The following is a 26,952-nucleotide window of genomic DNA, read 5'->3' on the forward strand; positions in this document are numbered from 1 at the left end:
GTGGCTTGGTTGGGGCTGTTGGGGGCTGTCGAGGGCCGTCTGGAGCCTCTTGGGACCCAGGACCGGGACCCAGGTTCCAGGCCTCAGGAAGACGTGGGACCACAGGGAGGCTGGCCGGAGAGAGAAGGAAGGACGGGGCCTGGCCCTCGGGACTCCCTGTGCCTCGCTTGGAGCTAACGCCGACGGGTGAGTCCTCCCCTTCCTCTGTTTCTGGGCGTGTTCCTCACCAGCGACGCCGAGGCGGGGGTCGGAGCCGCCCTCAGCAAAATCCCACGCCTCGCCAGACGCTCAGCTCAGCCTGCTGGGTTTCTCTGGGAAAGCGGAGGCCGCACTGTGCATGTGCGGCCTTTCGATCAGTCCCGGAGACCTTCCGTGGACCCTCGTTTTTCCTTGCTTGTAAACATTGGCCAGTTTGAGATTGGCAGCGGGACATACGTGTTACAAAATCACAACTTTATTGAAACCAGTGGTGTTGTAGCGAAGACCATACTAACCCTAACTGTGTGTATTACAGAAGTGAATTTCACTCCTCAAAAATGCTTAAGAAACAAGCATCCGAGAACAGCCCACATTGTGATTTAACAAACATTTACCAAAAGCATTACTGTATGTGGGGCACAGGGCTAAGAGCAGGACTCTGGAGCCAAGCTAAGAATTTGGTTTGAATCCAAATTCTCCCATCTTTTAGCTAAGCAACCTTGGGCAAGTTCCTTTACCTGCGTGTTTCCTCATCTTTAAAATGGGTTGTTGTGATCATTTAATGATTTAGTGTATGTTAAGAGTTTTCTGCATATTCTAAGTGATTTGTGGTATTGATCTTTGTAGTCACCAAGGAGATAGTGTCAACATTTTCCTGATGCCAAACTGAGGCTCAGAGAGGTGAAGTAACTTCCTCAAGTATTGTCCAGGGAGCAGGCAGTCTGGCTCCGGTAACCCAGTTTTACCCACTGCATTAAGTTACCACATCCTCTTGTTCACTCAGTTTCATCCGGCAAATTCTGATTTTGCCCCTTTGTGGAACGAGTTATTTGCCAGGTGCAGGGAATAAAGCAGAACACTGTGCAGTTCCCGCCCTCCCAATGGTTATAAATCTAGTGCAAGTTGTTCATGGCTGGGCTGCAGGGTGTCCTTGAATCCTGCTAAAATCATTTGTGAATTGTTAAGTGTTGGTCTTTTCTTCTGGAAAGAGAGTCTGTGACTCTCAGATTCTCAGTTGGTCTGTGATCCAAACAGAGGTATGAAGAAGTGTTTTAGCCGAAGACCTGTGCCTAGTATGCCTGACACACAGCTTGAACTTCAAACAAAATTCCTATTGGTTGGATGAATGAAGAACTTATAAGAGCATGATAAGTGCTGCAGTAGGGTCCGGAGCACGGTGCTGTGGAAGAGCACACAGGAGGCCACCTGCCCAGGAATGCCTCCTAGAGGAAGTGAAGGCAGCTGGGTGAAGGGTAGGGAAGCAGTTCATTGGAACACTGTAGTGAACAGTCTCTGACCATATGGAGTGTTGAGACAGAAACAACACATAAACAGCTGCAGCTGTTGTCCCACTTGTGCACAAGTGTAGAAGTCCATGGTGCCATGAAAGCCTATACTGAGGACAAGAGGCTTCACGTATTCATGAAGGTTAGAAAAGTTTCCTTGAGAAAGTGACACTTAGGTCTAAGAGTTGGAGCATTTTGGGCTTTTGGAGTCTGGCCCACAGTCATCAAAGACCACATAGTTGAAACCAGTAGAGTGCCAGGGACTGACAGGAAGCAAATTCAGCTGGTGCAGGAGAGGGAAATGGGAATGAGGGAGGTGGCAGAACCCAAAGAGGCCTTGTAGGCCATGGTAAGGCAGTTCTATGTTTTATTTTGTCTTTTTCCTAAAATGCCATTGGAAAGTTTATTGCAGGCGGCTGACAAGATCACATTTTGACAAGAAGTTGGAAAGAATCCCAAGTGGATTAACAGAATATCTGGATGAGGACAAGATCTGTGGGGAGAGACTGTAAAGTAAGAAGAAGAGAGGGCTAGAACCAAGACTTGAAGGTGAGTCTGCAGTGAAAACAGATAGAAGGTGGCCAGAAGTATAGAAAGGGAAAAGAACCGAAAAAGTGGAGTGTCTAAGAAGTCAAATGAGAGAATCAAATGAGTGGTCAACTCTGCTAAAAGCTGCAGAGGTCAAAAGAGATAAGGAAGGCTGGGTGTGGTGGTTCATACCTTGTATTAGTCCTTTTTTTTGCTGCTGATAAAGACATACCTGAGACTGGGCAATTTCCAAAATAAAGAGGTTTAATGGACATACAGTGCCACATGGTTGGGGAGGCCTCACAATCATGGCAGAAGGTGAAGGGTACATCTCACATGGCAGCAGACAAGAAAAGAAGTGAGAGCCAGGAGAAAGGGGTTTCCTCTTATAAAACCATAAGATTTCATGAGACTTAGTACCATGAGAACAGTATGGGGGAAGCCACCCCCATGATTCAGTTATCTCCCAGTGGGTTTCTCCCACAACACAATGGAATTACGGGAGCTATAATTCAAGGTTTGGATGTGGACACAGCCAAACCATATTACACCTGTAATCTCAACACTTTGGGATGCCAAGGCGGGCAGATTGCTTGAGCTCAGGAGTTCAAGAGCAGCCTGGAAACATGGTGAAACCCCATCTCTACAAAAAATACAAAAAAAAAAAAAAAAAAAAAAAAAAAGCTAGACATAGTGGCAGGTACCTGTAGTCCTGGCTACTTGGGAGGCTGAGAGGGAGGATCACCTGAGCCCAGGGAGGTTGAGGCTGTTGTGAGCTATGACCGTGCCACTGCACTGCCTGGACAACAAAGTGAAACCCTGTTTCAAAAAAAAAAAGATAAGAATGAAAACTGCTCATTGGCCGTAACCACATGGAAGTTATCTTTATTGCAAGCTATATAAGTAGAAGAGGAAATGGAGAGAAAGGGGGATCTGCAGCAGTTAGCTGAGGGGAAGAGAGAGAAAGGGTTTGGGCAAGGAGAGGAAGAGCAGTGGAGTGATGGCTGGAGCATCAGAGGAGGATACAGCCGAAGGAGCGAACACTTGGAAAGAAAGGCTCGAGAGTTCTCAGGCCAGAGAGGCTGGGCTCAGCACAGGAGCAGGGAGGACCCTGGATAATGAAAGGTGTAACTGTAGGGAAGTGGTGCTAGTGATAGCTTTATGTCTGCTGAGAGAAGCTGCTCTCCTTTCTTTGTACAGATTGGAGGCAAGGGCACTGGTTTTGAGTGAGGGTGAGTATGGAGGTAGGCGGGAGGCCAGACATCTGAGTTGAGATTTCAGGTAGTTGTTGGGAAGTGTGGAAGAGTGAGTCAACCAGAGGATGGTCTGGCAGGGGGAGTAGTACGCAGCAAAGACCAGAAATGAGCCTCTTGGCCCCTTCGGGGAATTGCAAAGTAAGGGGATGAGGATGGAGGCTAACTAGAGACAAAAGCAACATTTAACATATGATAAAGGAGGCATCATAAGCCATGGGGAAAGAAAGGATTGTTCAGAAAATGGTACTTAGAGAGAAGTAAACTATTGATAAAATATGTTTAGATTTTCCGCTCACACCCAGAAATTTCAAATGAACTTAAGGAGCTAAGTTTTAAAATTCAAACAAAATATGGAAGGAAATATGGATGAATTTTTACTATCTGGTACTTAAAAGCAGTAAGACTCATAAAGGAAAACTTCCCTGACCTTCCTTTGACCATGTGAAATTAACTGGTTTGTTCTAACAGATGCTGTAATATGGATGAGCTTTGATAAGATTATGCTAAGTGAAATAAGCCAGACACAAAAAGACAAATATTATATGACCCCACACATAAGAAGTACCTAGAATAGGCAAATTCATAGAGACAAAAAGTAAAATAGAGGTAACTGGTGTCTACAGGGAAGAGGGAATGGAGAGTTACTGTTTAATGGGTGTAGAGACAGTTGATGTGTTTCAGACAGTGGTAATAGTGGTACAACATTGTGAATGTACTTTAAGCCACTGAATGGTACACTTGAAAATAGTTTAAATGGTAAATTTTTTGTTATTTATACCACAATAAAAAAGTGGCTACTTTGGTATGCTAAATTAATTATACCATCAGCAACTGAAAATGAGCTCAAGAAAATATTTCCAAAAATGAGATTATAGCAAATAATTTTTTTTGCTTTTTGAGATGGAGTCTCACTCTGTCGCCCAGGCTGGAGTACAGTGGCATGATCTTGGCTCACTGCAACCTCTGCCTCCCAGGTTCAAGCGATTCTCCTGCCTCAGCCTCCCGAGTAGCTGGGACTACAGGTGCATGCTACCACACCTGGCTAATTTTTGTATATTTTTTAGTAGAAATGGGATTTCATCATATTGGAAGGCTGATCTTGAACTCCTGACCTTGTAATCTGCACAAAGTGGTGGGATTACAAGCATGATCGACTGTCCCCGGCTGCACAAGTCAATTTTTAAAAAGCAGAACGATTGCAGTTTTTCTATTTTTTTTTTTTTTTTGAGACGGAGTCTTATACTCTGTCACCCAGGCTGGAGTGCAGTGGCATGATCTCGGCTTACTGCAACCTCTGCCTCCTGGGTTCAAGCGATTCTCCTGCCCCAGCCTCCCAACTAGCTGGGACTACAGGCACATGCCATCACGGCCAGCTAATTTTTTGTATTTTTAGTAGAGACGGAATTTCACCTTATTAGCCAGGAAGGTCTCCATCTCCTGACCTCATGATCCGCCCACCTTGGCCTCCCAAAGTGCTGAGATTACAGGTGTGCACCACCACGCCCAGCCATGATTGCAGTTTTAAAAGGCAGGAATAGTTGATTCACAAAAGGAAATAAAGGTGACCAAAATAGTTTATTGTGAAACATCACCTTCATCAATAATAAAAAGAAATTAGTGTCGTATCATTTTTCACATATCAAAAACTGATGAGAGAATCACTCATACTGCCTGTGAGAATGTCAACGGAGATAGTTTTTCTTGACAGGAAATTTAGCAACTTCGCTTTCCAAGTGTTCACACATCTCTTCAGTCAGGAAATCTACTTCTAGGAATTCATCCTAAAGGAAAAGCATATGAAATGTGGATATCTATTCAGCGTATAGCAAAAATTACAAATAGCTTAAATGCTCAGTATAAGGAATGAATTACAAAATAACAATATATTCATCCCATATACCAAGCACTCATTTTAAATGTTTACAGAGCATTTTTAATACCACGGTTAGATACTTACTGTGAATAAAATAGAAGCAGAAAGGTAAATTACATATATATATATATATATATATATATATATATATTATGTGCTCATTACATAGGAGTCACAACATTTATACTTTTCACTTTCATAGTCAGCTGTATTTGCTCATCAGAGATGAAGCAAGACAGATAACTTTAACTGGTAAAGACGACTCACCTGAACACATCATAATTCATAGCCAACTACTTCATCTGTGTGGTGTCTGCTTAAGAGATTTTCAACAAAAATTTTGAGTCTTTATAATTTTTACTTTATAGGCTGAATTCAGAACCTAAGTCTCATGTGTAGGGAAGGTACCACACTGGAGACCAATAATACACTGTCTTTCAGCAAGTCCAGCACAGCCACTTCCTTGAGGTTGAAACAGATCCTCTTCTCTGGCTAAGCACTAGATGAAGCAGTTGGCTTGGTTGGGGGGTTACATTATACAGAATGACAGATCATTAAACATTAGAACAACATTGAGCATGGCAAGGTGTACCCACTAACGGAGTCTCCTGCACAGTGGGGCTAAGGGAACAGCAGGCAGTCTGCCTTTCCCACTTACTCCAGGGTAAACGGTGATGTGTTCAGGTCACATATCATCATATATGCCAAAACAGTTGTCTTCAGGTGGTAGGATTGTGACTTTTTCCATTTCCTTATACTTTTCAGAAGTTGGCAACTATTCTGTGATGAATGCACATTGCTTTTATAAGCAGTTACTTTGGGAAACAGAGCATTTAAAATACATTTTTTAGGCCAGGTGTGCTGGCTCACACCTGTAATCCCAACATCATGGGAGGCCAAGGCGGGTGGACCACCTGAGCTCAGGAGTTCCAGACCAGCCTGGGCAACATAGCAAGACCATCTCTACAAAAAATATTAAAATTAGCCAGGCATGGTGGCTCATGGCTGTAGTCCCAGCTACTCCAGAAGCTGAGGTTGGAGAATCATTTGAGCCCGAAAGCAGAGGTTGCAGTGAGCCAAGATGATACCACTGTACTCCAGCCTGGGTGACAGAGTGAGACCCTGTCTCAAGAAAAAAAAAAAAAATACATTTTTTAGTTTTCAGTTACTCTTTGTAAATCTATTTCTGTCTAAAATACAATTTAAAATCATACAAGACTTTTAGCTCCAGAAATTTTACTATGTACCAGGCAGTGTCCAAAGTAATTGATATGCATTTTACCCTTTACAGAGTTTTCCTATAAGGCATAGATTATGTTCTATTTCACAGATCGCTGCTAGTAATACTCATTGAATAGTTAGTGTGAGGTACTCTTGTAATCACTGCTGTCTTATCTGCTGCCTCCTAAACTAGAGGCAGGATTGGGTGTGGGTGGTTGGCAGCACCCCACGCTCCTTCCTGACATGTGGGAGAGGTGTGCAAGCCTGAGCCTGTGGGGTCGCACAACCAGGAGTGGGGCGTGGGACCCCAGCCCGTCTCCCTGTGCTGCTTCATCGTGCTGTGCCTCCTCCTTCCTGATAAAGTTGATGGTCTTCTTAGAAATGCTTTAAATATTATTTCAATCTTGGCTTACAGTATTAGGAATTATCTGAAGAAATTTCTGGTTGAACCACTAAAACAAGCTATGTATACAATTATTTTAGCCTCCATAGGTGCTCACAATGAGCTAAACCAAAATAGGGAACCAAAAATGGAGAGTACTTAATTTTCCTAATAGAGTAATCATGTATTTGGATGAGTTAGGACAGGGCTGAAAGTGAAGAGTCCCGAGCATATATGGCAAGGGCGTTTAAATTAGAGTCAGGGATTGGAAATGGCTGCTTTCTGCTTTACTTTCAGACATATAAAGAATGAGGAAAGGCTGCCAACAGGCTAAATTGACCTGTACTACACACGTCTGTGGCAAGGGTGAGACACCTAGAACACTCTCAGGTAGTAAAATCAACCAGATGTATTTTTCATTACCAGAGACAAAAGAAATAGTGGTGGAGTTCATGATACCACCCTGATATATGGACCATTTTGAATTAAAGGCACCTGAAAAACAGCAGGTGTAAGATCTGACTTTTCTTTCTGTTCCCATGTGAAAGATACCCTCCCTATACCAAAAGGAGTAACATCCTTAACCTGAAGGATGAGAAATTGATACCAAAAGAATTCTGCACGGTCCTTGTTAAAATAAATTTTCTTTTAAATCTCCCCGTGTTTCAGTTGCTTTTTCAGAGCTTCCTACTTTTCGTGCAACTCAGTACATAAATAACTGACTCTAACTGCTTTTTTGGGTCTTCAATTCCTTACTAGGGCTCCTATGCCACGTAAACTTGCATTAAATAAATTTTATGTTTTTCTTCTGTTAATGTATCTTATGTCTGTTTAATTCTCAGGTCCAGTCATGACCCTAAGAGGATGGAGGTGTTTTGCTGCCCCTCCAGAGGCAAAGACTATTAATGTGTCAGACACCATATAGCCATCTTAAGATACCTAAAGATGTCAAGTAGATAGCTGATTATACTGTTCTAAAACTACAGTCACCATTCCACAGCTGACCTGATTTCCCATGGCACCACGGGAACAGTCCTGTGGCATTTTTTTCATTTTACGTGGCTAGGGATTACAGGTAACCACCACCACACCCAGCTAATTTTTCTATTTTTAGTGGAGACAGGGTTTCACCATGTTAACAAGTCTAGAACTCCCAACCTCAGATGATCTGCCTGCCTCAGTATCCCAAAGTGGTGCTGGAATTACAAATTATTTTAATTCTGGATTTATAAAAGAGTTTCGTTCACATTAAACACACACACACACACACACACACACACATACACACACACACACTCCATTTATTAACTCATTTAAAATAAAATAATTGGCCCATTTTGGGTGATAGTTATTCAGCAAAATATTTACTCTGAAATATAAAATTAGAGATGACTCTTTCCCTCGCCCCCTTTATCTGCTTCAGCTAAACATCAACTTAATATAAAATGTTTCAAAAAAACATGTTTGTGTGTATGTGTGCATAACAGATGCTTCTTAAAATAAGTTGTGGGAAAGGGAATTGGTATGAAAATAACATTTGAGGTCTGTGAACCTTTGAACTCTGGTCTTGCTGCTCATCTGTAAAATGGAAGTAACTCCACAATGTATTTACAAAGTATAAGATGTTGAAGTACAGAGAAGTGTATTACAATTACTTCAATTAATTATTTAGGAAGATTTTTTAAAATATTACATGAGTAGTTTCCATACTTTAACAGCTCAAATTTGTAAGTATGTGTGTTCTGAAAGTCAACACCCTTATACTAAAAACCTTTATTTTCTTTTTTACAGATAGAATGAGTCCATTCGAGTCCCAGGACGGTGGAAACTAGCTAGAGGATTGCAGCCATGTTGTGGAAGCTGCTGATGAGATCCCAGCCCTGTAGGCTGTGTTCTCTCAGAAAGATGCCATCAACTCCAAAATATAGACCTTTTGTAGCATGCTTCGCCTACACAACTGATAGACTGTCAAGCAAAGAAAATACAAAAACAGTGGAAATGCTCTATAAATTTTCAGTTGACATTAGGAAAATTCGTAGATTAAAAGGATGGGTACTTTTAGAGGATGAAACCTATGTTGAAGAAATTGTGAATATTCTGCAAAAACTAGGTGCCGATGAGACTGCTGTAGCCAGTATTTTGGAACGCTGTCCAGAAGCAATTGTTTGTAGTCCAACTGCTGTTAACACCCAGAGAAAACTCTGGCAGTTGGTCTGCAAAAATGAGGAAGAGTTAATCAAGTTAATAGAGCAGTTTCCAGAATCTTTCTTTACTGTTAAAGACCAAGAGAACCAGAAGCTGAATGTTCTGTTCTTTCAAGAGTTGGGACTAAAAAATGTGGTCATTAGCAGACTTTTGACAACTGCATCTAATATTTTTCATAATCCTGTTGAGAAGAATAAGCAAATGATAAGAATTCTCCAGGAGAGCTATCTAGCTGTAGGTGGTTCTGAGGCCAACATGAAAGTTTGGCTACTAAAACTGTTAAGCCAAAACACATTTATTTTGTTAAATTCTCCCGCAGCTATAAAGGAAACACTAGAATTTCTCCAGGAGCAGGGTTTCACAAACTTTGAAATTCTCCAGCTTCTGTCCAAACTCAAAGGATTTCTTTTTCAACTTTGCCCAAGAAGTATACAGAATAGCATTTCCTTCTCTAAAAATGCTTTTAAATGCACACATCATGACCTGAAGGAATTAGTTTTGAAATGCCCTGCCCTTTTATATTATTCCGTTCCAGTTTTAGAAGAGAGAATGCAAGGATTATTGAAAGAAGGAATTTCCATAGCTCAGATAAAAGAGACGCCAATGGTTCTTGAATTAACACCACAAATAGTACAGTACAGGATAAGGAAACTCAATTCCTTAGGCTACAGAATAAAGGATGGACATCTGGCAAATCTAAATGGATCAAAAAAAGAGTTTGAAGCTAATTTTGGCAAAATTCAGGCCAAAAAAGTAAGACCTTTATTTAACCCTGTGGCACCGTTAAATGTTGAAGAATGACACACTGACTGATGTTGCTTCTTTATAGCAGTGCAGGGTGAAACTAGCAAAGACAAAAATTCGGGCAGTTTGTAGGCACCTGTAATTTTAGGAACCTGCTTAGCTTCTGAATTATGTTTAAGTTATCTCTAAATAGATAAATTCTGACTCATTTGCCATATTATAAAATGTAAACTGTATTCATTTTAATAACTAAAGTTGGTAACTTTTACCTTAAACCATTATTTCAAAAACTCATGTACCATTAAATGCCGTATCAGTTCGATACTTTATAAGTGAATCATTTCTAAGAAACAGACAAGAGCTTCCTTAATTCAAGGTATGGATACATTTTTATTCATACAGCACATTTCATCTTGGGATGCAAATCCAGTCTTCCTCACTACCAGCCATGAAACATCACTCTAGCTTAGTGTTACATAAAATATTAGCAAACTTCTATACCTTTTTTTTTTTTTTGGAGAAAACTAATTTCATCTTGTGCTTGGAATAAATGACTGTCTTTGAGAACCAAGCATTACTTATCTAAAAAAATAATAATAATTAGAGCCTACTTGTGTGGTCAGTTTGCTTAAAATTGACCATTATTATAACTCATAAAGCACCCTGTGCATTCATTACTTTCCTCATTTGACACCTGAGGAAACTGAAGCTTAGGCCACTCAGCTGCCAAGTGGCAGAGTCCTACTAGGCTCCGACTTCTGTTCGAACCTTGTAAATTGGAAGGATTACTTATGAATTGGCTTAAGAGAAGTCACCCCTACCTGACATACCAAAAGGAATGAGTACTAACAACAAATTCGGGGACATTTATGAAAACCTCTCTATAAAATTTTCTAATTCAAAATTATCTAATTTATGTACACTTGAAATAAATGGAGCTTTTTAGAAAACTTCCTGAAAATCCAGGTCTGCCTATAAGGGAAAGTGGGTGATGGTTAGTACTAATTTTAGGAGTAGTGTTTCAAGTTTCCATTTCTGAACCTTTGGCTCCCTTTCAGCTGTGAAGTCTGAACTTTGTAACAAATGCACAGCCGAACAATTGACTCTGACACTGAACATCTGTGCACTATTTGTACATGGCTTAAGTATAATGGAAAAATTACGAAAAATGCAGGCAGTATCCTCACTCTTCACTCCTTCAGTAAATGCAAGTAGCCCTTACTATCCAAATCTGTCCACTCCCTTAGGACAGTGAGAGGGAGCTCTGTGTATAAGTGCTTTACGATTCTAAAAGTACCACTGTTCACTTCTACGGATGAGGAGACTCAGGGTAAGTCGCTTACGATTCTGTAAGTACCATCGTTCACTTCTACGGATGAGGAGACTCAGGGTAAGTTGTGTAGGAATGTTTATTCAAGAAGAATAGCAGCCAGTACAGTTGGAGCAGGGCTGAGTGAATGGGAGAGTGGCACAAGAGGAGATAGGCAGCACGGGTCCTTCTAAGGAGCAGAATCTCATTCGAAGTGTGATAGGAAACCCTTGGAGAGTTTTTAGTATATGCTTCTTGTCCTGACATAAAGTTTCAGTGGTGCTCTTGCTCTTTCGCTCTCAAGTGTCTCAGTTGGGAAGACATTATCTGTGCTATGGTTGCCTTGGTAGTTAGAGGTCAATTTTGAGATGCTTACTAGACAGACATCCTAGCAGGGATGACAAACAGGCAAATGGCTAAGTCTGGAGTTTAGTTACAGTCAGAACTGAAATACATATTTGGGGATCATCTGCATAGCTATGATATTTAAAGTGATGGCTTTAGATTAGACTGTCTAGGGGATGCGGCGGGGGCAGCGGGAAGTGCAGATTTGGAATAGGGTGGTTGGCCAAGCCTGGAAAAGACTACTCAAATCAAGAAGTTAGTCATAGGAAGAAACAAGGACATGGTCAACAATAATAAATGCCACTGAGGGGTCAACTGAGATACAGAGAAGTGATGAATGGGTTGGGCAAAAAGGAAATAACTGGTTCACACTATAAGGGATTCTGGGCCAGGCACAGTAGCTCACACCTGTAATCCCAACACTTTGGGAAGCCAAGGCAGGAGGATCACTTGAGGCCAGGAGTTTGAGACCAGCCTGGGCAACATAGATCCTGTCTCTACAAAAATTATTTTAAATCAGCCTGGTGTGGTGGCACACACCTCTAGTCCTAGCTTCTTTGGAGGGTGAGGTGGGAAGATGGCTTGAGCCCACAAGACCCAAGGCTACAATGAGCTATGTCTCCAGCCTGGGCGACAGAGCAAGACCCTGTCTCAGGGTGGGGGTGGCAGGGAGTCATTTTGAGGAGTGTGAAAGTGAACATACAATAAAAGGGCATATTAGAAAGCTTGGCAGAGTTGAGTGGCCATGTGTACTTTGTGGCCATTAATTTAAAAGGAGACTAGTTAGCACAGCAGCAAAATTTAAGTGCTCAGATCTAGGCACAGAGAACCAGAGGTAGTTTCAGAAATACATTTGTAGCTTACTCTACAAATGAAAAGATTACATTTTTTTGAAAAAAAAAATCCACATTCTTAGTCAATTATGAAGTACACTGACTTGATATTCCCTTAGGGCAAATCCCATTGCTTTTGGCTCTTGAATCTCCGGCATTGTTTTGCTTTGCCTTTTTTTCCATTCATACATTCTAACTCAGATCTTCCTATGAAACAGAATTTTAAAAATTCACAATCAGTAACATAGCAGGGGGAGATACCCTTTCATAAAACACTAGAGTCAAATTCGGTGTCCTCTGTGAAAAAATGCTCTTTAACAAACTTAGATTTCCTTCAATTTGGGTAAAATCACACTAAATTTATTGCTGTAGCAAAATGTGGTCACCAAAGTAAATATGATCACCTGAAAGACCTCCAGTGAGCTGCAAGTTAGCCTGGTAAATCAAGTATATAGGCCACACTGAATGTCAACACCAGAACAAAGGCCTAGGTACTGATTAGCCCCATGTCTGTTCCTGGACATAAGCTGGAGAAGTTGTGACATACACCAATTCAAAAGTAATATGGAAAATTCAACTAACATTGAAAATTAGCCTATTCCATATTTGTAAGGGAATAATGATACTCCCTTCATAAGGCCCTCATGCTGATTAAATGAGAAGTATGGACAGTGCCTGGGATGTAAGCAGATGCCCAGTAAATAATCAATTCTCTGTAGTCCTCCCCACCCCTTTTAGTCATTTATTTCCAGTGAGATGTCTAAGTTGGTTCTACAGCTACTTAGAACAGAGAGGAATGCTCCCTGCTTTATAATCCCTCCATCAGTTTTCAAACCTTGTTGTGGACAAGAATTGCCTGGAAGGGTTATTAAAATGCAGTCCTCGGCCCCACCTTGCAGAGATTTGGCAAGTTGTAGTACAACCTAGAAATCTACACTCTTAATTAGAGTTGCTTAAAATATATTTGTATTTCATGGTTGTGTTAACATCAAAATACATATCCACAGATATGTTTGTACACTACTATCAAAAAATATTTAAATTGGCTATGGCACTTTCTGAACTACAATGTAACTATGAATTTTAAGATCACCCTGTTTTAAAGTTTCCTTTATTTCTTTAGATCTTTATGAAACATTCCATCTTTTGCAGATCATAGTGCTTTATTAACAAATCCATGTATTCTTTTCCCATCCCTTTAATATAAAAAATTATTCATCAGTTATTTTCATCTGACATTTCACTAAGTACAGAATTCATGTCAACATTGTTAGATCAGCCATTCAAGTGGGTCACATAAGTTTATCCTCATTGTGCCAAAAACCCACTCAAACAATAAGCTGAATAACAGATGCCTCCAGGTATATACAACAACCTTAGTTTCTTAACTTGAACTAGTCCTGTTTAACAGGTCAAATTGCTAGTCTTTATAAGTAAACTAAAAAAGACTCAAGTATATAGCTGTACATATCATCAAATGGTTAGTTCATTTCAACTAGAACCTCTCTACAGTTTTCTGCTATCATTGCAAAAGCCCCTCTGAACGAAGTTATAGTTTAGAATTTAAAACAATCTTGATGATATAAAACATACCAGGTGGCTTTTCTGTAGCAGAAATTGATTACAACCATTTTTCCTAAAGCAATTTTAAAGACAAAGTTGAAAATAAATATGCAAGCATACAGTAAACAAAACGTCTACACTGAGAAATTCAGATACAAAGCACAGTGGAGTCTATACCTGTAGAAGTTAGAAATATAAACTAGCAATGAAGCAGTAATTTCTTCCAAATAGCAGGAAACAAGTTCTCTAATACCATTATTTAGATAATTATTTTGTGTTCACCTATTGATTTAGGAGGTTTTTTAAAATCCCATTTGCCAATTATGACATTTGACCAGAATCCCAACAAATACCTTAAGTCATGCAGCATGAAATAAATGACCATTTAATTCCTGATTAGTTGAATGCCTTAATGACTTTTCAGTTTTGTATATAGTAGAAAGGTTCAAGAACCTTTGTAGATTTGCTTACAATCCCTGCTATTTACGAAAGCTTTTAAAAGTTATGTTGTATTCTTATCCATTTGTTGATTCCATATTAATGTAATTCTCTTAAGTATTTTATAAACAATTAAGCCTCAGGTATTAGAATGGTCTGTTTCAAATTTTTTGGCATGCTATTTTGACTTACTGCAAGGTATCATCCCCATTTCCTCCCCTCCACTATGTAAAAAAAAAAAGAAAAAGTTGGCAGAATGGAGACAAATTTCCAGATTTAAGTATAAAGAAATTTAAGATTTTCCCAGGCTTGGATTATAATCTTTGATTGATAGGAATGCCAAGTATATATGCCAATTGTTAAATGTTTATGAAATTAAACATGAAATAAAAAGAAAATAAATTCCAACTAAATCATATTGAGAATGAATGAGACATGAGACATGTTAGTAAGATATGACACATTTATCATCCATAATCAAACACTTCAAATCCCTGACTGAAATTGGCTTCAAAAATGATACAAACTCTACAGCTGCTTTAAAGGACTGTAAGACAGTATGTTTTTAAAGCCTATATAAACCATTGAAGCACTTTTACATGTTTTATATTCAAAACTAATCTATGGAGCTCATTTCATTCCACTTATAAGTAAGTCCTCACGTATTTGTGGTTACTTTTACCATATTTTTAAAAAGGAGTACTGCTAATAATTTAAGACATCCTAAAGATAGAATAGGTGTGAAGTCTTCTCTTTATATTTTGGATGTTTTAAGTAATTTTTAAGAACTTAAAATTATTTGTTTCTCCTTAATATGAAACTCTTGCAAAATGCCTTCTGGCCAGTAAGTAAATGTTCTTTAGGCACTGTGAGGTTTATTAATGATGGAGCATGAACCCAGGCTGAGAAGTGTACAATTTAATTTTAACTACTGACAAGACAGTTAAGCACTGTCTTATCCACTGACAGCAGGAAATGCTTTTACCCCACTACTCCTGAGATTCTAAAGAGGGAAAACTAATTTCACAAACAATCTTTAAAAGAATCCATAGATGATTCTAAGAACTGCACATGTTCAGGGAATCAGAAAAGATGTTTTCTTTTGTAAGGCATCAATGATTAAATTAATAGAATGCATATCTACTAACAAAAGATGGTTAACATTCAGTATTTATGATACTGAATGTTATCTTTTCTTTTTAAACTTCTCTAATTCCTGCTAATTTTTGCCAGCTTAAATAAGAAATGACTGCATCTTGGCCTAATCAACTATGGTTATAAAAAACTAAGACATCTGAAACTATTAGGCACATCAAAGGTACGGCTTATGTAATTCAAGGTTCCCTTCTTAAGGGGCAGATGAGTTACCTGGCACATTATACATATGGAACTGTAAAGATCATCTACTAAATTCAACTTTCACATTTTTAGTCAAACTGAAAGACTTATAGTAAATATTCAAACATACCATATCTTCAGTTACATCTGAGTAAGTGTAACATTTTACCAGATAAAAAGCTGGAACTTAAGTATGAAAAACCTTCATATACTGTGCTCGTACTGGTCTCTTCTTTTTAGATGAAAGCCACTCATCAATACTTTCAACACAGCAGTTTAGAAGATAAACGTCCAAAACAGTTGACTTGGTTGCAGTCCATCATTTAGCAATTCAATGCCACTGGCATTATAGTGCTGTGGAGTGCAAGTGTATCTCCATATTTTAGTCAGATTTGTCTTTCTTCTTTCCTGTTAAGGGTACTTTGTTTACAACAGCAGACCCAACAGCTGTAACACCTCCAGCCACAGCAGATACACCCCCTTTCACCAGCCCTATTCCCATGGAAGGCACAGTTGTAACAGCTGTTTTGGTCACTTCTAGACTCTTTCCACCAATCCAAGCCACACCACCAATGGTGGCACCGACAGCTCCCTTTGTAACACTGAAGATACCCCCAGTCACACGGGACAACATGCCTGGTTGTTGCTGTGGGTGATCTTTCATTGAACCTAAGGAGAGAAAACATCATGAAACGATCAAATGTAAGCATGTAGAAGAGCAGTACACATCATTAAGTCACCTAAGACTTCCTCACAATCAGGAGGTTCATTTGATGAGGCCAACCACACCGATTCAAGGACACTGAAGAGCTCTTCCTTCAGGGTATAGAGCTCTTGGTCTATACAGTATCTTCATTTTTACAATATCTTAGTCCAATGCGAGGTCTTAGTATCTATGAGAAGAAATGCTTTAGACACCAGACAACTTTTGTTAAATAGAATCCTATTTTAAATGTTTCCTTGATTTATGGTTTTGTTGTTAATAAATAACCTTTATTTTTCTATCCCAAAAGGAATATTAAAAAATAAAAAGATAACTATATTTGATCTGCATTTCCTTGATAGGATTTAATCATCACTAAAACAATCTTCTTTGTAAAAAGCAATAGTTACCGAGGTATGGTCTGGGACCACTGGAGATGCCGAAGACCATTTCAGGGGCTCTACTATTTTCATAACATTATCAAATATTATTAAAGTATCATTTGTCTTTTCACTTTATTTCTGTCATGAGTCTATAGCAGAGGTTTCCAGAATCAGGATGTTATATGATATAATACAACAGACTGAATGCAGAAGCAGCTGCAAGAATGTAGCTGTTTTCCATTAATCCAAACATTAAAGAGATTTGCTAAAATGTATAAAACAATATCACTCTGCTCACAATTTCCACAATTTTTTGTTTTGAAAGAGTTGCTATTCATAAAAATATTTTAATTATGTTAATATGGGTTCTTTTAATGAATATTCAGATTTCTCAATTTTTATCGCTAATATGGTAAATACTGACAAAGACACAGCTCTTTGGGGCCTCAATTTTTGAGACTGTAAAGACATCCTGAAACCAAAAAGTTTAAGGACCCCTATTAAATAAATATATTTGAGTCTCTCCTTTATGTATCCCTTACTATTTAAAGAGCTAGTACTATGTAAAAATGAAAAACTATTCATCATTTAAAATTGTGTCATCTACCTAAAATCATTTTTATTCAGACATAAGTAGGACAGAGAAACTACAGCTATGGTTAACACTTAAAATTACTACCTCAGTCATACTTAATGAAAGAGAGTGTGTGCTTTAAGTATCTAATTTTTCAAAACTAGAGATATCACCCATAAAAGGTAATAGCAATATGAAAAACTGAGCTGCATCTAGGTCATGAGTTCGTTTTTTTTTTTTTTTTAAATAAAGCCACATGTATTAGCATGTAACCTCAAACTCAGGAATAAAATGACTAGCAGAAAGATTTCATAAAAATTAGCACCAGCTTCAAATGAACACAAGCCTTTTCTCTTCAGTAACCTAATGATTTAGGCAGCAATAACACACAAGCATTGGCATTTTTCTAAACTTCATGGAAAATATTTGGTACTTATATAATTCAGGCTTTACTTCTAAAAAATTACACTCTCACACAAAGAAGGGTAAATTGTTGGGTACGTAAGTCCAACTAAGAGCACCAAAACTACTAGATGCTAGCAGAATGAGGTTCTCAGAGAAGGTATCATGGGGACACTGATAATATTTGATGGAGAAAACAAAAATTTCTGAAAACTGAGCATTCCAATCCAGAGGGTACAAATTTACCTTGAGATAGTTTTTCTTTTCATGGTTTGGAGATTTTACATTGTATCACAAGTCGGAAAATCTCACTGACTAGTCAAAATATCTTTGCAAAATAGTACATAGATACAGATATAGCCAAGAGCTATAAATTTAAAAAACCAAATATTTTTATTAAAACTACTTAAGTATAATACAAATGTTTTAATGACTGAATTAAAAGACAAGATATAGATGAGCATTTGAATATATCATTATAAAGTTATGATGGAAAGGATTACATAAGTGGCAGTTCTTTTGTAATCAAGGTCACTAGCCCTAGGAAAAAAGGCAAACTCCTGATTTGAGGCTACAACAGATAACTGCCTCAAGCCAAATAGCTCATTAGTAAAACTGGTCTTGGCATGCCAAATTTGGTACACAATCATTTAATGAAGATAAATAATTTTTCTTAATCAAATCAGATAAATATTAATGCAGTTGATCTCTTTAATTACAGTGTACTCATAATTATCACCATATAAATTATCTGCTTTGCAGATTCCTCTTGTTTAGCGGTTGGCATAGAAAGACATTCTGCTTTGTTCTCTTTCTTGACAATCATGCCCCTGGATGGGCTTTATTTATCCCTTTCCTGATTTCTTTCTGACAAAGTCCTTGTTAACTTTCTCACTGAGCCCTAACTTTTCAAAACTCCACAGTTCCAGACCTAAAAATGTAAAGCACGGTAAGAGCTGAGTTAGTAATTTTCCAGGATATTCCTCCACCAAACTAAACTAAACCTAATTAGCTAGTTCTGCTTTTTTTTTTTTGGAAAGAGTCTCACTGTCATCTAGGCTGAAGTGCAGTGGCACAATCTTAGTTCACTGCATCCTTGGATAGTTCTTTTGACTTCTTTTTGGCTTAAGTGTAAACTCTTTGTTGCTATTTTCCTAGCAATTTCATTTTGGCCCACCAAAATAAGAAATATGGGAAGAAAATTTTAGGTAACAGGTAACAGAACTAGGAAAAAAATATGTAATACCTAGAGTCACAACTTCCAGCCCTAGTAATCAACATGCAATTCTCTAAGGAGATCACTACTTGGATTAAGTTTAGTAACAATCTATACCAAAAACATGCCTGTAGTCATTTTCTGTACAGTCAGGACATTCATGTGTATGTCCAAGGGTTTTTGAAGAATTAAAATGATTCATGTCACAATTTTCAAACTAAAAAAGAATTATGACTTAAAAAGACAAATGAGGCAGACCACAAGACCATGTGTTAATAGAGGAAAGCTACTAATTATAATGTAATGAATAACAGGAGTTTAACAACAAATCTCTAATATCTCTTGAATTAGGCTGATTTTGTAATGCAGGATATCAAAACTAAACACAGTCCATCCTTCTGTATCCATCCTCACCCCTTACAAATGAAAGGATACTTTTACTTCTAAAATGGTCTTAAAAGAAGAATGACAGGAAAATATTATCCCTTATATGGTAAAATTGTGGTCCTATTCACCATTATCTGTGTTTTCTTATTAGAGGCTAAAAATATTACCTTCAATTATTTTTGGAACGTATTTACTGACAAGGTAAACAGGCTGTATTTCTTTAAATTTAATAAAAACAATCAGGGTCGGGCATGGGGGCTCACACGTATAATCCAAGCACTTTGGGAGGCCCGTGCGGGTGGATCACCTGAGGTCAGGAGTTCGAAACCAGCCTGGCCAACACGGAGAAACCCCGTCCCTACTACAAATACAAAAAAATTAGCCAGGGGTGGTGGCGGGTACCTGTAATCACAAGTACTTGGGAGACTGAGGCAGGAGAATTGCTTGAACCTGGGAGGGGGAAGTTGCAGTGAGTCGAGATCGCACCATTGCACCCCAGCCTGGGTGACAGAGCAAAATTCTGTCTCAAAAAAATAAATAAAATAATTTTTTTTAAAAAATCAGAACTTTAATTCAGGATTTTTTTCCATTCTTAGTGTTATAGATGCATACTTACCTTCTGGTGGTTCATCGTTAAGGTATGATGGGATTTCTTGTTGATTTTTATCTGTCTGATTCATGATCTCCTAAAAAAAACATACAAACACATTTCATTTTAACCTCAACATGAGACTACCTCATATCACATGCAAAACTGAGACTTCATCAACATTATTCAGATAAACCACATTTTATACCCACTATACAACTAGTCTTCATTTTGTTCCTCTCCTACTTCAAACTGTGACATTTAATAAATACTTTAAATTATACCAGCAGACAACATAAATCTGATGTGAAACACCCACCAAAGAGTGGCAGTCACATTATAAGCTTTCCTAAGTTGTTACTGTGGTGCTTCAACTATAACGGAAAGTTACTCACTGAAAGAGAGCTGGAAGGTAGGGTTTAGCAGACAAAATGTTATTTCCTCCTACAGAATACTGGTTAACTTAACTGTAATTTATTTCACAATACTTAAAGAAAAAAGTATACCATAACTAAAAAAGGTGTTCCCCAGACAGAATGGCTATTATTAAATAGTCAAAATATAACAGATGCTGGCAAAGTTGCAGAAAAAAGAATGCTTATACGCTGCTAGTGGGAATGTAAATTAGTTCAGCCACTGTGGAAAGCAGTTTGGAGATTTCTCAAAAGAACTTAGAACTACCATTCAACCCAGCAATCCCATTCCTGGATACACACTCAAAGGAATATAAACCATCTGCCATACATGTGTTATGTTTATCACATCACTATTCACAATAGCAAAGACATGGAATCAACCTAAATGCCCATCAACAGTGGACTGGATAAAGAAAATGTGGTACATATACACCATGAAATACTATGTAGCCATATAAAACAACGAGATCATGTCCTTTGCAGCAACATTTATGGAGTTGGGGGTCATGATCCTATGTGAATTACCACTAGAACAGAAATCCAAATTCTGGAATCTCACTTATGAATGGGAACTAAACACTGAGTACACATGGACACAAAAAAGGTTAACAATAGACACAGGGGTCTGCTTGAAGGCAGTGGGTGGAAGGAGAGGGTCGAAAAACTACCTATTGGGTACTATGCTTATTACCTGGGTGATGAAATAATCTGTATGCCCAACCCCCACAACACACGATTTTACCCATGTAATCAACCTGCACATGTACTACTGACTCTAAAATAAAAGTTGAAAAAATAAATACTAAGCTGTTCTATCTTAAAAATAGTCCTTAAAAAAAAAAAAAGACATCCCTCCCTTATTAAGATTATACCATCAATCTGAATCAGTAACAGATCAATTTTTATGACTTTCTGTTGTTCTTACAGCTCTTATGAACGGAGATAGTAACAGAATTCAAAATTTACTATAAAAACAAACATATATATATATATATATATATATACACACACATATATATATTATATATACTACGATTAAGTTTAAAGTAGTAAGAGAACCTAAGAAATAAAATAAGCTATGCTGCAGTAAAGAAAACATGATTCAAATTTATTTTCCCAATTTCCTTTACTATCGTGAAATACTTCCTTTTAAATTCACTTAAGTAAAGATTAGAGCAAGTCAAGATTGGTCTAAAAATGTTCTTTATATTATCTGGCTTGGCCAGAAAACTAAGGTTATGATCCCAGCAGTCATACATCCTTGTATATAATATATACATATCTGTACATATGTAATAGATATTAAAAGGGTTATTGTGAAAATTAACAATGTAGTTCAATACATTAATTAACAAACACTGACTGAGCACCTACTCCTGAGCCAGACAATGTTTTAGATGCATAGAGTATAGTAGTCAATACAGACAAAAAAAAATCTCTGCCATCACGAAATGAATACTCCCAAAGAGAGTACTGTATGTCAGTGGTATTTTTATGCTATGGAGAAAAAGGGATGGATGAGGAGAGGATGTGATATCTTAATTAACTTATTTATTTCTGAGACAGAGTCTCGATCTGTCGCCCAGGCTGGAGTGGAGTAGTGTTATCTCGACTCACTGCAACTCTGCCCCCCAGGTTCAAGCGATTCTTCTGCCTCAGCCTCCCAAGTAGCTGGGACTACAGGAGTGCATCACTATGCCTGGCTAATTTTTGTATTTTTAGTGGAGACAGGGCTTCACCACGTTGGCCAGGCTGGTCTTGAACTGAGGTGATCCACCCACCTTGGCCTCCCAAAGTGCTGGGATTACAGGCATGAGCCACCATACCCGGCTAGGGATGGATGGAGAGAGGATATGATATTTTAAATAGGATAGTCTGTGAAGGCTTTACTGCGATGACACTCAAAAAAGGTAAGGATACAAGATATTTAGGTGAGAAGTCTTCCAGAGAATAAATGGCAAGATCAAAGGCCATGATGTGGGAGCTCACCTGGATCAGCAAGAAGAAACAGCCAGTAAAGTGTGCAGGGTCGCATCAAGGGTAGTAGGAGAGGAAGTCAAAGAGTGAGGTCTGGATCAACATAGGCCCTTGCAGGCGATGATGGAGAGTGGCTTTTAACTGAGTGAGATGGAAGCCAGTGAAAGGCATTGAACAAAAGAGTAAGGTGATCTTTTAAAAGATCATTCTGGCTGCTGTGGGGAGAACGAGCAGTAGGAGAACAACAGCAGAGGCAGAAAGTCCCGTTAGAAAACAACTTCAATAATCTAGACAAAAGACTGTTGGTAGCTCGGATGAAGGTGGTAGAGGCAAAGGCTGTGAAAAGTGGGAATTTTCAAAGGTGATTTTTAACCTCATGGAATTCATCTTGTTATGCCTTTAAAATCTAAATCCTATTTAAGATGAGACTTCACTGCATCCCCACTGAGTCTAGCAGCACATGTTCTGTTTAATATCTATCTTTCAATTGCTCTAGTGCAAATCTTGACTTAGGTCATTTATCAATAGCACCTAATCTTATACTGGTTTGGTTTGAGAATTTAACACATCATACCAAACGTAAGATTTTAAAAAGTAATAGTAAAGCTAGGTAATCTCTCACAGAAAAACCAGTAAGAATTTCAGCTAATGCATTACTGGGAAAAGAGGTTCTTGACGGATGTGCCTTAATTTTAAAACTCCCCAAACCACAAAGGCACATGTATTACTATTCACATTTATATTTTCTTTGATCTATCATCATGGTAAGATCATAACACATTATACAGGATGGTGGTTAAGGCTCTGGGGTCGGAGTGCCTGAGTTTGACTCTCAGCTTGACCATAAGCTGTATAGCAGAGGACAAATAACTTCATTAAATCCTTGCTGTTTAGGATAGTTAAAATAAAAATAAAAAATAATTCTAACCTTAACCCTAAGATAAGAATGCTATTTAACAAATTCCAAAACAAAACATGCAGAAATTCCTGGCAGAATGTGTGTGTTCCTTCTGAGAAATGATTATTTTGAAGCCACTTACTTCCCCCCACTGGACTATTAATTTCAAGAGGACAGACACCTTTGTCCAACTTATTCATCATGGTAATCCCATACACATACACACAAATCCAGGAGATCACCTGGCTTGTCAATCAACTGAAGCTACCATACCCTGTAGAGAAATAATGGGAAATTGCATATACCCATGTATCTTATATATTTTAGCTGGAGTTTAAATACAGGTGTGATTATGACAGTAACTGCATACATTTCAAAACTGACTTTCTGGTGCCTACCCCATAAAATCCCTACCAACAGTCTTACCTTTTATTTCAATACGGTATCCCTTAAAAAACAATCTATATCCTATCTTGTAATTAAGAAAAAGATCCCAATTTTAAAAAATTAGTTATTGCTTTATGAGAGCATAAGATATATGCAAATTAATCTAAATGATATGAATTAGCTTCATCCTTTTGTGGGCTGGCAATAAGGAGCCATGAGCAGAGTTATATTGTCATATCTGTGCCTAAGATGGCTAACTAAACCAAGAAGAGATGGAAGGAAAGAGAGATTAAAACAGTAAGTGGCTACTTTAGTAGTCCAGTAAGATGAAATGACAGTCTAAACTGTCAGTTTTTCATGTCTAAATAAATGTTTGAACCAAAATACCAGAGTCACCTTTGAATTCTGTTTTTTACATTCCCATCTAATTATCAGTAAATTCTGTTGCCTAAATAAATCCAGAATATAACCACTTCTCACTACCTCTACTGTTACCACTTTAAGCCATAATAATCTCTTACTTGTACTACTGCAAAAATCTCTGAATGGGTCTCTGAGCTTCCACCTTTGTTCTTCTTTCAGTTCAGCCATGTCATACTTTGCTTAAAACCCTCCAACTGCTTTTTATTTTGCTTAGAATAAAATTCAGAGTCCTTATACCTTTGACACCAAATATTTAAACCCCATCTCCACTATTCTACCTCTTGTTCATTCCAGTTTACTAACACAGAGTTCCTTGTTTATCCTTTCCTCAAAGTCTCTTCCCCAATATATGTACATGGCTCAGGTCCTTCTGCAAATGTCCCCTTATTAGATGCTTCCTGACCACCTTATAATAGATAAACACCCACCACTCTTATCATTTTCACCTAACCCTGCTCTGTTTTCTTGAAACTCTTATTGCCACTTGATATGCGTGTCTGTTTACTTTGGGTCTCTCCCAATTAGAATGTAAGCTCCATGAAAACAAAGGCTTGGTTTGTTCACTACTCTATCACCAGAGACTTAATCAATGTCTGATGCATGGTGGACACTCATATACTTGAATTTTTTGTATGAAGTAGAATGTAACATGGGTATTAATGTGAGATAAAAGGGAGAATCTGTCATATTTCTAGTACAAGCATTATGTATATGTATTAACATATATAAATTTTCCACCATAAAATGTATTGTTTTTATAATTTAAAAAATCCACATTTTCAAGTCTTCAAAATCAGTGATATTCATAAGTGATATTTTTAAAGATTATGTAGTTCATCTAATCCTAATTAATCTCAGTTTTAGCACCAGATGAAGTTAATAATCTAAAAAACAATGTACTTAAATTACATAATGCTTTAAGAACATGGTATCACGGAGTTTTGTTCACAGTTATGTCTTGGATAAGGAAATACATACAGCCTTATGCAGGTTATTACTATATTAACTGTACAAATACTGTTAAAGACATTACCCACTGCAACACTTAATAGCTCTGATATGGAACTCCACATAAGAAATTTCTTCAGAGGTAATTATTCAGAAAATGTCTTGTTTCCCTCAGATATTTAGTGTGTTTTCTTAAAACTCTATCCATTTTTATATTTAAAACATACAAAGGTGTGACGTTTTCCTTCTCTCTTTGGTTTCCAGGAAGCTTACAGCTAAAATCCCAGCTCAACTAGGTAGGCACCTGTGGCCTGCATAGTTGTGTCCTATCTTCCCCTACACTTCCACACCTCCTCAAGATCATTACCCAGATTTCTATTTTTCCCTGGTTTACAATTTGAGTATCTTATTTATGTATTTTTACCAATTTGTTGGTACATTTTTGTTGTAAGTTGCCAGATAGTATTCGTGGAATAAGTAGGATAAAAAGAAAATATTGTAACCCCAGCACTTTGAGAGGTTGAGATGGGAGGACTGCTTGAGCTAAGGTAGTCAAGACCAGAAAAGCATAATGAGACTCCGTCTCCACACAAAAAAAGGAAAAAAAATTGGCTGGGCATGGTGGCGCACATCTGTAGTCCCACCTACTTGGAAGGCTGAAGAGGGAGAATTGCCTAAGCCCAGGAGATTGAAGTAGCTGTAGTGAGCCATGATCGTGCCACTACACTCCAGCCTGGGCAACACAGTGAGACCCTGTCTCAAAAAAACAGAAAAGAAAAGAAAATACCTGTATCCACATATACTTTAAGCATCATAAGAAGAGATGCATACCAATTTATGGCCCAAATTTAGGGTTAAAAAAAGAAAACCCTAAGCTAGAGTCATGCTTTCCAAATGTACCTTTTTAAACATAGGCAGTGGTATGCCAAGGACTTAAGAATCCACAAAAGAGACATAATGCATGCATTTTAATCTAGAATAATTTAAAATACTGTTTTATTTTTAAATTCACACACAGTGAAAAGTAAAGTGCTTGAGCATTGTTTTTTTTAAAGATAACTAGACTTTCAAGAGATTTCACTCTAGCCTGGGGCTGCTTCTGGGTATATTCTCAGACTTACCAGCTCTCCTTGACAGTCCAACCACACTCCCACTCCCACGCCCACCATGAGTTCATTCTGGACTTAAATTAGGAGTATTTTCTGTAGAGGAGTATGAAATGTAAAAAGCTAGATACTATCAAATAGAAATATTCAGTTGCATTTAAAATCATTAGCAGTAGTGACGAATAGGATTATCAATAAACAACAAAGTAGCAAATCTGGAGTTCTGCCATGCCAGGCATAAGTCTACTGAAACTAGAGAAATTTACTATTTAAAAAGCCTTGAAAGTCCTAAGGGCAGCAAAGATTAGTTTCACTGGGACTTAAAAAAACAAGGGCCGGGTGCAGTGGCTCACGCCTGTAATCCCACCACTTTGGGAGGCCACAGCGAGTATATCACCTGAGGTCAGGAGTTTAAGACCAACCTGGCCAACATGGTGAAACCCCATCTCTACTAAAACTACAAAAATTAGTCAGGCGTGGTAGCACATACCTCTAATCCCAACTACTTGGGAGGCTGAGGCAGGAGAATTGCTTGAACCCAGGAGGCGGAGGTTGCAGTGAACCAATATAACACCACTGCACTCCAGCCTGGGTAACGGAGCAGGGCTCCAACTCAAAAAACAAGGATTAGTTTTGGGTTTCTTGTATATCACATCTTAATAGCCAGTATGTATTATCAAAATTCCTCTAGAACTTTTAGAATAATAAAAATTATGTGAAAGCCACAAGTATTGGAGATTTTTTCTCCCTGAATTCCTAATTTTATCGCAAAACGCTGAGTTACCTTATAAAGGTATTGCTAAAATCCTTAACTGCATCATCTGTACTTTTCATTCACATTAACCATTCCAAATTCCTACACACAAATATATGCCTAACTTTTAGTGATATTACCTCTCTATGAATATTGCCACTTTATTACTAAATAATTTTTATATTACTATCCTGCTCATTATCTCCATTGCAGGAGACCTGTTTCTCTTATATTAGGAATTGTGAAGACAAATAGATCCCTAATCTAAAA

At 38.0% G+C, this 26,952-nt stretch overlaps 2 protein-coding genes across 4 annotated transcripts in view; one reads left to right on the forward strand and one right to left on the reverse strand.

Annotated features, from left to right (window-relative positions):
- On the forward strand, positions 1 to 10,030 carry MTERF2 (mitochondrial transcription termination factor 2). 2 transcript variants are annotated; one of them, XM_010340253.3, is made up of 3 exons: positions 1 to 186; positions 1,887 to 2,033; positions 8,536 to 10,030. In XM_010340253.3, exon 3 carries the CDS (start codon positions 8,593 to 8,595, stop codon positions 9,748 to 9,750), a length of 1,158 nt encoding a protein of 385 aa, XP_010338555.1. In that variant the 5' UTR covers positions 1 to 186; positions 1,887 to 2,033; positions 8,536 to 8,592; the 3' UTR covers positions 9,751 to 10,030. The 2 variants fall into 2 exon arrangements, with proteins under 2 accessions (XP_010338555.1, XP_010338556.1); XM_010340254.3 differs by having other exon boundaries at positions 1,897 to 2,033.
- TMEM263 (transmembrane protein 263) overlaps positions 4,859 to 26,952 on the reverse strand; it is a 25,720-nt gene continuing 3,626 nt past the window's right edge. Inside the window, exons 2-4 of one of the 2 annotated variants that reach the window (XR_012518343.1) lie at positions 19,801 to 19,870; positions 15,650 to 16,188; positions 4,859 to 5,049 (exon numbers count right to left, since the gene is read on the reverse strand). Coding sequence is in view for 1 of the 2 variants with exons in the window: in XM_039471887.2 (XP_039327821.2) it covers positions 15,902 to 16,188; positions 19,801 to 19,864 (351 nt within the window). In the remaining variant the exon portion in view is untranslated. Of the gene's footprint in view, positions 5,050 to 13,324; positions 16,189 to 19,800; positions 19,871 to 26,952 lie in introns of those variants that run through there. The other variant, XM_039471887.2, reaches the window with a different exon arrangement.

This window comes from Saimiri boliviensis, chromosome 7 (genome assembly GCF_048565385.1).
Source record: "Saimiri boliviensis isolate mSaiBol1 chromosome 7, mSaiBol1.pri, whole genome shotgun sequence".
Lineage (NCBI taxonomy): Eukaryota > Metazoa > Chordata > Mammalia > Primates > Cebidae > Saimiri > Saimiri boliviensis.